Source organism: Canis lupus, chromosome 13 (genome assembly GCF_011100685.1).
Source record: "Canis lupus familiaris isolate Mischka breed German Shepherd chromosome 13, alternate assembly UU_Cfam_GSD_1.0, whole genome shotgun sequence".
NCBI lineage: Eukaryota > Metazoa > Chordata > Mammalia > Carnivora > Canidae > Canis > Canis lupus.
In genome coordinates this window covers 40146864-40158974 of record NC_049234.1, presented here as the reverse complement: position 1 = coordinate 40158974, position 12111 = coordinate 40146864, and the positions used below count along the sequence as shown (strand labels likewise).

Below are 12111 nucleotides of genomic sequence, written 5' to 3'. Positions count from 1 at the left end.
TTATTTCTACAGATATTAATCCTACATTGGCTTTAAATGTCTGCTGAGAAAGCCCAAATGCTTCACCCAGGCCTGACTCTGTGACCCCGTGGGGAAGCCCCTAATGCTGTGCAAACCCAGAAGTAGAACTAGGTAGGCAGGCATGTATTGATCAGTGGTGCAAGGCCCGCATCACACTTCCACCATCCCAAACTGCTCAAAGTGTACAGAGTTCCCTTGACTACTGACAATATTTAAAATTTCATTTTTACCTATGAATAGATAATAATAGATAACAGTGCAGTGCTAAGCACTGGGGTTTAGACTCCCTCCCCTGTGCGGTAGGTACCAGGTTACAGATGAAGGAGCTGAGACACAGAGGTTGGGTAACTTGCCTTGTTCCTTAACCAAAACACCCAATAAATGGTGGAGGCTTGAGCACAAACAGTCTGACTCCAGGGCCAGCCCAGCTAACCTTTGTGCCACCCTATGGAAAGCGCAGGGGTAAAAAATAATAATAATAATAATAAATAATAAATAAATTTTAAAAAATTAAAAAAAAAAAAAAGGAAAGCACAGGGGTGCTTACATTTTTAAGCATTAAAAACTAGTTTAGTTAAACTAGTTCCCTTACTTGGGAATTAGCAGCAGAGTCCGTGATGGGAACGGGTGTGTACATCATGGAGAATGTAACAGGCTTTTATATCCTGAGCCGTGGGGTCGTATGTAAGTAAAGTTACAGAGAAAGTGTTTATTAGGTTTCTAAATGTCCTAGTTACATTATCTTTAGAATTTATCTCTAAAATTTGGAAAGTAGGGGCTTTAGCATTCCAGATGATATGAAATGTATTTTTTTTAAGATTTTATTTATTTGTTCATGAGAGACACAGAGAGAGGGGCAGAGGGAGAAGCAGGCTCCATACGGGGAGCCCGATGCAGAACTCGATCCCAGGACCCCGGGAGACAAAGGGAGATGCTCAACCACTGAGCCACCTGGGGGACCTTGATATAAAATAAAATGAAAGCAAGCTTAAAAATCCAAGTTACTGCAGACATACACTCACGGTTCACGAATTGTGCAAGAAGCAGGCAGGCATAAGTCCCGTGGATGGACTGCGAGGGCGTGCGGGGAGGAGGACAGGGGTGATGGCCATGGTGGGATGCTGCTAGTGGGCCCATCCCGGGCAGCCTCCGGCTCATTCACCTGTTCCTTTGCTCGGTGGACACACACGGCGAGCTGTGCAGAACCTACCAGTCCCGTAGCACAGTGAACACCTGGTCTTTACACACCTCACTTTTAACATTTAAACTCTCACACGTATCAAGTGAAATAACGTTCTCCCTTCTGTTTTAGTTTGTGGTGATAACTGTGTGTTTGAAAGCTGGATTGGAGACGTCGTACTGGACGTGGGTAAGAGCATCCCTGACCACCACTGGGCCGTGGCACGTTGACACAATGGCTCTTCATTCTAACTTATGTGGCCCTGTTCCCCCAGGCTGTTCCTTGTGAGGGGTCTTGGCTGGAGGTGGGGAGGGCTGGGGACTCTAGTTTGTCTAGTTTGGAAACAGCGAGTCAAAAAAAAAAAAAAAAAACTCAAGTTTATTGCCCACAAGATTTTCAGCGCCTTTAAGATTTTATTGTGACTTCCCCGGGGAGAGCACGCAGAGCAAACATAAAAGAGGTTGAAGATGAGCAGGTAGGGGAGGAGAGTCCGAGGAGGGAGCCCCCAAAGGGAGCAGACAAGGAATGCCCATCAAACCGCAGATGTCCTGCCACCGGGGGGACAGGAGCGTTGGCGCTGATGAAAGATCCGGTTGGAACGTGCACGCGTTGTTACTGGAAATTCCCAGATGATATTTTATGGATTACTAAGGGCAGGTGCAACAGCGTCATTCGGCGCATCTGTACGCAGCCTTGTGACTACACGTCTTGTGACCCGTGTTCCCTTCCTTCGCAGTTCAGCCACATAGCGATTTGGGGCAGCATCGCGCTCTGGGTGGTGTTTTTCGGCATCTACTCCTCCCTGTGGCCCGCCGTTCCGATGGCCCCCGATATGTCAGGAGAGGTAACGTGTCCTAGGAGCTCACGACCCAACAAATCTTAAAACTTACTGTTCATTAATGAGCCTTGATTGTTCGGCCTGGATTTATATTAACGTAGTATTTGACCGTTTAAACGCTGTTTTTAAATTCCATAGTTGCGCAGGACGAATCTTGGGAGAATGTTTTAAACTCGGGCATTTTACTTAAATCCGATTCATCCTTTCATGAGCACAGCTAGATCGATAAAATGTGGTCATCAGGAGCTTGAGTCGCATTAAGAATCTCCACATAGAAGATGCCATTTCAAAAGTTGGCCGTAAAAAAAAAAAAAAAAAAAAATTGGCCATAATTGCACAAAATACTTTTTTTTTTTTTTTTTTACAAAATACATTTTGGAGAAGAGATTTGGGGAATGGTGGGCTTATGTCATTGGGACAGTCCCACCATTTCTTCTGTTGTCTCTTCTTCTAAGGAAAAGTCTACTCTCACTGGATTAAGTGCACCTGGAGAGTCATCGTAATGATACCAGCTTGCTTTTCGTTTCGAACGAGTCGGGGCATCTGACGTTCCGGCCTTATCACAGTCCATTTTCAACCCTGTCTCTCGGTTTCTTGTTACGCTGGTAGGAACTGAGTTATTAGGTGTTCATGGGGGGAGTGTCATAAGATCTCCTTCCCTTCAGAAGAGATTCCAGCAGTAGGAGGGTTTATGATTTCAATTGCAGGAAATTTGACATAAAATGTATAAAAGAAAATGTGGAAAACATTTCAGGATTTCCTGTGACCTCACAGTAACTTGCAAGTCAAGGAAACGTGAGCTTCGTTACAGTACATTGTTGTCCTGCAGCCACAGGAAAGCTTTCCCGTGGTTTCCATGGATTTGTTGCCCCTAAGTACTGCCTGAGTACCTTTCACTTTTGACAGTCTGGTTTATAGATCATTTTCATGAAATTTTATCTGACAGCATCCTGCTTTTTATAAATTAGCAGAATGCAGACACATTCGAAAAAAAATTTTGTGGTCGAATTTATTAGAGAGAGGCATTATATACTATTACGGTGAAACCAGACGTATCAAGGAGCAAGCACTTCCTTTTCCACCCAGAGTGAAGGCCTCTTTTTAAAACATGTACTAGGGATCCCTGGGTGGCGCAGCGGTTTGGCGCCTGCCTTTGGACCAGGGCGCGATCCTGGAGACCCGGGATCGAATCCCACGTCGGGCTCCCGGTGCATGGAGCCTGCTTCTCCCTCTGCCTGTGTCTCTGCCTCTCTCTCTCTTGTGAGACTATCATAAATAAATAAAAATTTATAAAAAAATAAAAATAAAACATGTATTAAAAAAAAAAGATAAAACATGTACTGCAAACTCTAGAAAATTCACAGCATGTATTTTGAGGAAAGCAGAGAGGAAGCTCTGAGTGCATCTCCTCCTTACCTTGGCTTGAGCTCCTTTTCCCGGAAGAAGTCAAATCAAAAACCATTCGTGTCTGAAGATGCCACTTGGCAAGTCGGTTCTGTTCCTTGTTTTTATTTGACGTGCGCTGTCTGGTCGGACCTGCTTTTCCCTGAGGCTGATTTCAATTTGAGATCATTTTCACTAGACCTGACTTTTCCATCTCATTTCTTCATGTTTTACCTTCAAGATGGGGAACACCAGAGGTGCTGAGAGTCAGGTAGTATAAGCAACTGGAGCCAACAGCTTTGATGACAAGAGCTGAGTTTTTGACCGCCTACTTCTAGAACAAGTGTCAAGTTGGGTTGGCTTCTTGCCAACCAAATATAATCCTCCCCTTGCCTGTAGAATTCCTGGTATTTCTCAGACACAAAACTTCGTATCATCTCCAGAGACTTGCGGTGATGCTGTGTCTAATTCAAAGTGAAATGACTGTCAGTACTCCATCACGTTTCTGTTCACTTCGTGTTCAGTGGGAAGCGCTAACAGCGGCTCTTTTTCTTGTTATTTTTATGGCTACTGATTCCTCGAATATAATGTTTAAATAGCTGGTGCTCCACTGAAAATATGACGAGTGGATTAATTTACCTGTGGGCTTGACTAGCTTGTGCGAAATGTGAGTCTGTTGAATTTATTCAGAGAAAATGCTTTAAATTTATATAGTACTTATGCTCACTAAGCATTTCGATGTGTGTGTGCGTGCGTGCAAATGAGCCCCACAACTCCCAAAATAGCATGTAATCAAAATGCCACTCAGATCCTCAGGGAGGATAGGTAGTCATCTACATTTACTGTTTCCTGGGTTTTGGGTACAAAATGCCAAGAAATCTGTGTAGCGGCACTCGATTTCTGAACTTTTTTATTGTATGTAGAGTCACTAGTTCTCTAATCCAGTTAGTTTCAGAAAGAGGCAACCACCCTTAGGTTTTACGTATTTCGAAGCTTAAAATTCTATATTTCAATCAAGAGTAGAGCCAGAGGGGATCCCTGGGTGGCTCAGTGGTTTCGCACCTACCTTTGGCCCAGGGCACAGTCCTGGAGCCCCGGGATCGAGTCCCGTGTCAGGCTCCCAGCATGGAGCCTGCCTCTCCCTCTGCCTGTGTCTCTGTCTCTCTCTCTCTCTCTCTATGTCTATCATAAATAAATTTTTTAAAAAATCTTTAAAAAAATGTTTTAAAGAGAGTAGAGCCAGATACAAGGGCGCCCAGGTGGCTCAGTGGGTTGAGCGGCCGACTCTTGGTTTAGCTCAGGTCATCACCTCAGGGTCAAGCCCCACGTCCACACCACACTTGGTGCAAATCTGCTTGTTCCTCTCTCTCCCCCTCCTTTCTCACTTTCTCTCTCTCTCTCTCAAAAAATAAAGTTTTTTTTTTAAAGATATAGCCACATTCACACGTGCATACATACAAACAAGCAAATATATGAGAAATGCATTTATGTGCCAGTGTTTGCATGTATGTGCATGTACGTAGTTGGCCAACCATCTTGAATAACACTTATTCAGCTCTTAACTTTCCTAGCAAAATGCTGTCGTAGATCACATATATTACTGAGTGTTACATGTAGTCATATGTTATTATAAATAAGATCGGGGTAGGTGTAAATATTAGCCCTCCTTAGCTGGACATGCTTTACGGGACCCACGTAATGCAGCATGGCCTGGGCAGCCCCCGGGGTTTAGGGCTACCCCACGGGATGCGTGGCATGGTGTGTACTGACTTCCTGGGAAAGCCACTGCTGGGTCTCAGTGTCTGATGCCAACGCTGCATGTGCCCTAGGACTCCAGACCTTTCCTATATTAATGGGGCAGCAATCCCTCCTAAGACAGAGCAATTAATTAAATATGTGTGCATGTTTTGGTTGCCTGAGAGCTTAATAAGGGCCTACAGGGTAGTGCAGAGGTATTCATGTAGTCGATTCACCAACCGTTTGTTGAGATTCTTCAATGCATCAGGCATGGTTCTAGACACTGGGGATTCGTTGGTGCATAAAACAGACAAAACGTCAGGTTTTTCAGCCTACTTTTCTGGTGGAAAAAGACAAAATAATGAAGTGAAACGGAGATGAGCATATAGAGGAAAATACAGCAGGCAAAGGGGGTGGAGAACCCAGCTGTCAGCTGTGCTCCCCACACAGCCTTGTGGCTTTCACTTCTGGTCAGGGCGAGAGCCATTGGAGGGACTTGAGGGAGGGGCATGGGCATCTGACTTAGGTTTTCATGGTAGGACCGTGGCTATTGGGTTACAGCCCGTGTGAGAGGCCACCCCGTGAGCCCGACGGGAGATCGTGGTGCGTGGCCCAGGAGGACGGCAGCCGTGGACGTGGCCAGACTCCCAAAGCCCTTTGGAGGTAGAGCGGATAAGCTGTGCCCGCGGCCGGACAGGAGGAGCGAGAGGGAAAGAAAGCACGTGGCCGCCCGGTGTTGTCAGTGAACTTGGTCAGGATGCGCCGGGCCTCGGGTCCCCGGGTCCTCACTGCAGACTTGTCGTAACCAGTGTACAGGTGAGAGGACCGAGACGCAGAGAAGACCCAGAGGCAGGTTTCGCGCCCCTAGGACGTCTTCCAGCATCTAGAGAGCCAATAGGCAGTGATGCCTGGCGGCAGCGCGGGATCCCACACCCCCTGCAGCGACCCTTTCCGTGCGGTCGGGCCTGGTGACCCTGAGGCAGGAGCTCACCTGCGTCTCCCCGGCCACCTTCCAGCTCCTGCGGTTGAGATTCTCCGTGGGCTTCCCTTCACTCCGTTCTCTCCACGGAACATCGTAAATGTCGCCGGGGCGCAGACTCCTTCGCCCTAGTCAACGGGACCTCGGGGTGCAAACCGCCCACAAATCCGGCAGCTTGCAGGTACGGGTCTCATGCCTCTCTGTTCGGCTGGACGCACATTCACACCTTGGGTCCGGATCTGACGGTTCACCCCACAGCCCCCGCTGAAGACAGAAGGAAAATCCTTGCAGCACGGAGGGGGGACAATGGCTCACACACACTGCTCCCCGGGCACTGTTTGCTCCCAGGCATTCCTTGTTTGATTGAAATCTGTATGACGAAACTTTGTGGCAAGCGGAGCAACGGCAGGTGGCCCAGAGACTTCATCCCAGGTTTTTGTCTCAAATGCATTGGGATCTAAACACCTTCCCTTTGGGCCCTTTGCTATTCTTTGCTCCCAGGTGGGAATTTTTTTTATTTCTTCCTTCCGACAGCCTTCTTCCCTGCATTCCACTGATTTCCCCGATTTAGCAGCTGTTCCCACGACACCCACGGCCCCAACCAGTTTCCCCAAGTTAGCCAGTCACAGACGTGATCCCATCTCTTCTCCAAAGCACCTGGGTTTCCAGTCCTCCTTTTGCAATACCTGCCTGACTCCCTAACACATGCATAGAAATTCCATCTCAAAAAAAAAATAAAATAAAAATAAAAATAAAGAAATTCCAAAAAAAATTAAAATAAAATAAATAAAATAAAATAAAATAAAATAAAATAAAATAAAATAAATTCCATCCCGCTCCATATCCTGGCTGCTTGCCTCTTCTTAACACCAATATTAGTATAAATAATATCCCTCTCATTCAAAAAAAACATCGAGAACGCCACCACCATCGTTCGAGAACGCCCAGGAATCTGTTGTCCAAACGCCTCGGCGTTGGCGTCTCCAGCTACGGCCGGATGGGGTGGCCCCCCGTCGGTGGCCGGGGTGTTTCCTTGTGGGAACCTTCCCTCCGATGGTTTCGCACTTTTGTTGCCGTTACAGCCATTCTCCGTCTCTGTCCCGGATGGCGAATCGACGACGGTGATTGACGAGTGTCCCGGTAGCGTGGACTATTGAAATATTTAACTGTCCCGAGGAAAAGCGGCCGTCAGGGTCCGAGGCAGGGCAGTGGATCATACGGAGATAGAACATGCAACACTAAGAAATCATCGAGGAAGGGGAAAAAGAAAAAAAACAGTGTGACAGGCTCTGCTGCGACTTTAAATATGTCGCCGGCTTCCTCTCACAAATATGGTTGTGATTTAAGAGAAGGACTTTTTTTTGTTTTTTTTCAGACCTGACTTGTATTTTTTTCACACCAGGACAACAATTTATGGGGCAAGGGAGACCCCGGTGAGAAGTGCTATGTTATATAAACATATGCTGGCCTGCTTTTCCGACGTGCCTAGATGATGTTACTGGGGTTTGGGGGGTGGTGTTGTTGTTTTTTAATTTCCAGAAGAAAATATTTTAGCCAGGATGACTAGTACACCAGATTAAAAACTAAAAAAAAGCAAGCTGTGTACATCAAGGATCATCTCATATCACGATTGATACCAGAAGCTTAGTTTCGACAAGACTTTTCCATGTGTCGTGGCTTTGCAGACGCGCACCGTAAGGTCCCCCCGAGCGCCATCTGGTTCTGCTCTCCCTGGCCTAAGGGATCTATAAAACTACCGAAGGAAATTGAAGTTAAGGAACGAGCATGTGTTTTACAGAATTTCAGATCTCTTGATTGAGGTTTGTAAAGTCTCTCTGAAAAACAATAAAAATCTTTGTTGAGCCCTTTGGTGTCACCCCCGCAGGAAAGGTATTAATACACTACGTTAGTGACATGATTTTCCCAAGTCTCGCCACTGCCCCCTTTACCAACACAATAAATTACTTTACATATGAGGAATTTCCTGGTTAAAATAGTCTGTATTCATCTGTCCGCCTTTAATCACCTAGATAGCATGAAATAATTTATGGGCCACAAGTCCAGTCCTTGCCGACGGGGTGAGGCAGTGTCATGATGCGACGATGCGACGGAGGTTTGTCCAAGGTTACTGGGGGAGCCAAGTAGCCTAGAGGGAACCACTACCCTGAACTCGGTCAGATGTTCCTCAGGGAGCCAAAGGCGGGGAGCTCCTGCATCAGGTCGTGCCGCTGGTCGGCAGGCCTCGTGCCCCGCAGCACGGGAGGCCGGCCGGGTTCTCGCAGCGCAGAAGGAGCCGGCTGCATAGCCACCTCCAAGCCCGTTGGCATAGAGAAGCCCTTGTGGGAGCAGTAGGAGGGGAGGAGAGAGGCGGCTGTGACACTGCAGTGCAACGCGGGCCATTCGGAAGTCGGCGTTCTGCGGGGCGGCCTGCTGCCCGTGGGCCCGGCGTCTTCCCGGGCCAGGCTCCGTGTCAGGCAGCAGGACGCAGGATAGACTGGGACCCGTTCCCGCCCTGTAAGGCGGCACGTTGATGTCAGAACATCAGGTGCCGCGGCTCTGGTGAGCAAACCGTAGGAGACGGGACAGAACCTGCTGTTGTAGGGCAGAGTGCCGCCCCTTCTCGCCAGTCGGCCGTCCCGTGAGCACGTGTTGGTGCGGCCGGATCCCCGCTAGCGTGAGGGCTGGGGCGACCAGGGAGTGGGGGGAGGAACCCTCGCTAAATCAGTTCACAGGCGGCTAAGGGTAATTTCACAAAGTGGCAGGAAGAAAACGGGGTGCTGTGGGAAATGGGAGACGGACAACGGCCGCCCCAGGAAGGTCTTGTTGAAGAAGGAAAGATTACGCTGAAAGTCAGAATGATGCGTGTGTGAAGAGCATTTCGGGACTGAAAGAGCAGCAGGTACCTGTGCCCCGGGGCAGGAATGCTGAGCCGAGAGGGCGCCCAAGGGTGCTGTGAGGAGTCTGCGAGGCAGGCAGAGGGCGCGGCGCCCCCACGAGCTCAGCATCCCCACCCCTAAGACCAGCATGGCTTGGTTCTGAGGGACAAGCGAGAGATTCCATCGGAAGGGCTCATGAAGGGAACCACACGTCGCTGTGTGATCTGCTTCAATAAATCCTATCACTGAACACAAGTCTTGGCGTTCTGGGTTAGAGTAAGATAAAGGGATCGCCCGGGAGTGGTCAGGAGCTGCTTCGTTCCATGTTCTCACTTCGGCTTCCTAGCACGTATCAGCTGCACAAGTTCTTTCGTGGCATATTTTTTGATGCTTCAGTGAAAAAGCGATTGTGGATTAAATGTAAAAGAAGCTTGGTGATGGCCATGCAGTCCAAGGCCGCTGTGGCAGCTACGCAGTCATCAAGAAACCAGGTTTCTGCTCTTGGCTGCCCTGCCAACCTCGTCAGCCCAAAGTGGCTGCTTCCGCTCTGGCTGTTTTACCAACATTCCAGCCAACGAGAAAGGGAAGAAGAAAGATGAACCCTTTCTCTTTCTCACTCTTTCCTAGACCTTGCCCACCACGTTTCCACCTAGGTGTCCTTGGCTAAGAGCTAGACCACAGCTAGCTGCCACAGGAGAGCCAGGGGAATATAGTCAGAGCTGGAGGACAAAGTGTCCAGCCAAGAACCCAAGGTCTGCACCTAAGAAGAGGAGAGGGGATGCATTGGGGAACAACGAGGAGTTTTTACCATGAAAGTTAGTGATTTTTCAAAATAAGCCATTTAACAGCTTTTACAGGCCTTTTTTACAGCTAAGTGCTTTTTGACTTTTTTAGTTTTTTAAAAATAATCTCCTAAAAGAGATGGGAACTATGTGACAGGCCAGAGGTGTTCACTAATGCTCTGGCGGTACTCATTTTGCAATTTATAAACATACCAAATCAACACGTTGCACACCTTCAACTTACCTAATGTTATACCTCGGTGATAGCTCAGTAAGGCTGGAAAGTAAATTTAAAATTTTTAGAAATGATCTTCTACAATTTGAAATCTATAGGTCAGTGTCACAGATTGCACTACTAGTGATTGAAGAATTGGTGCTCTACGAGATAGTTTTTGAGATAAAATAAAGAGCCATCACAAAATTCTAAAGAACTGCAGAAATGATAGAGGAAGTGAGGAGCTTGAGCCCTGGAGTGATGGACCCTGTCTCCCACAACTTCATCCAGGATCATGACATTTTTCAATTATATTTCTTAAAATAAAAAGAATATTTGGTTACTAACTCTGCCCTCATTTTTCTACTTTTCAGTTTTTTTTAATAGCACAATAAGGACAATCAAAATAAAACAAATTCTGTTCTTAATTATTTTCACTATTCTGGGAACTAGATCCCCAGAAAATAGAGTTTCAGAGCCACACATATCCTGGCAGTCTCGATTCTTTTTTAGAAAGAGGATTTTGTGTCTTCAGTTCTCAGTCTATATTGGTCTATAGTGAAATTTTGCTTCCTTTTTTTTAAAAAAAAAGTTAACTTATCAATTCAGGTCCCAACTAACTCACTCTCTGTCCCTTTCCTCTGAACATCTTTCGTAATCATTTCTCATTCCTCCCTTTGCCAGAGGGTGGAGATGCAAAGGCTGCTCCTTGCATCATACAGCTAGATTGGATATGGGTTCGGAGTCCCTCAGAGTGATCCCTCCCACTGCAGCCCATCACCACCATCCAGAGATGTCAGTGGGGGGCAAAAAAAGCACATAAATGCTATGAGCTGGGATCTGATCTGCATGTTTTTTCTATGATTTGGAACAATCCTATTTTCTCAGATTTTTGTTTGTTTGTTTGGAATAAGCCAAGGGTTTTCTTTGTCTCTAAATAATCAAGAGCTTCTGGGAATAATTGCAAGCATACTGGAGTTTATTCAAAACACCCTTCCTATTTTCTGGGTGTTCTGCTCTGTTTTTATGGAGAAAGTAATAATTCATCCTGTGTAAGAGCCCGAGTTCGGCTCCACACAACTGAGATTTACAGAGCGCCCGTGTGTCAAGACCTATACTGGGTGTCAGTGGATCACGAGGTGAGAAAAGAGAGTCCTCTTGAGGTTGAGTCTTACGGACCAAACAACCGATCAGCAGGTAGTTCCAGCAGGGTGCTAAGTATTGTGCCCACGGCGCACAGGGCCTGGCAGAGGAGAGGACCCTCAACCCCTAGGCTGTAGTTTGGATAGTTTCTTGCTACTGCTGTTCCCAGCCTGTGCAAGAAGGCAAGCGGGAGAAGGACTTTCCAAGGAAAAAACAGCCCAAGCAAAGGAGGAGTTTGGGGTCTCCACCACAGGAAATGGTTGGAGCTAAAACTGAAAAGTTAAGCAAAGACCAGGTCACAGAAAGCTACTCTCATGTCATTAATGTCATTCCTTTAAGCCTGGGTGGATGGCTTTTCTTTGTGAAATACATAGTATTCTAGAAAGTATCTGAGAGCCGTACAATAAAGATTTGGGTCAGAGGACCTGACAAATAAATGCTAATAATAAACTAGTAAAGGAGGAAAGACATTTTAAATTTTGACATAAATATGACATAACTGAAGGTTTGCAAGAATTTCTTTTCAGCTAAAATAAGACATCAAAGGCCTTTCTCAGTGATAAGCGCCACGTGGACCTTGGCATGTGCATTCCTCCATCTTTGGATTTTATCAGAGGGAGGTTTGGAGCTAGACGACCCAAGATGTGTGGCCACTGAAGGATTTCAGTGGAAGTTCGTGTCTTCAAGCCAACGCTTCTATGGACTTGAAATTTGTCTCCAGTAAAGGTACAAAGTGGTGTGAATGCACGACAGAGTGCTGACCCAGTGATGACTTAGGTACCACCAGATTCAACCCCAGAGCTAGGAACCACAATTAACCTAGACAGAAAGGCTCAAGCCTATAGAAAAGGCTCGCACAACTTAGAGACCCTGGCAGTGCCACACCACGGTGTCTCCTGGGCCTTGGACCCAAAGACACCTTTCAGAAATGTTTGTGAGATTAAATTCAAATAGCCCG

The 12111-nt window shown here is 46.8% G+C and overlaps 1 protein-coding gene across 6 annotated transcripts in view; it reads left to right on the top strand.

Moving 5' to 3' along the window:
* ATP8A1 (ATPase phospholipid transporting 8A1) overlaps positions 1–12111 on the top strand; it is a 224355-nt gene that overhangs the window by 187019 nt on the left and 25225 nt on the right. For all 6 annotated transcript variants that reach the window (XM_038555963.1, XM_038555961.1, XM_038555959.1 and 3 more), the window contains 2 exons: positions 1334–1390; positions 1938–2045. In XM_038555963.1, coding sequence (XP_038411891.1) covers positions 1334–1390; positions 1938–2045 — 165 coding nt within the window. The remainder of the gene's footprint in view (positions 1–1333; positions 1391–1937; positions 2046–12111) is intronic.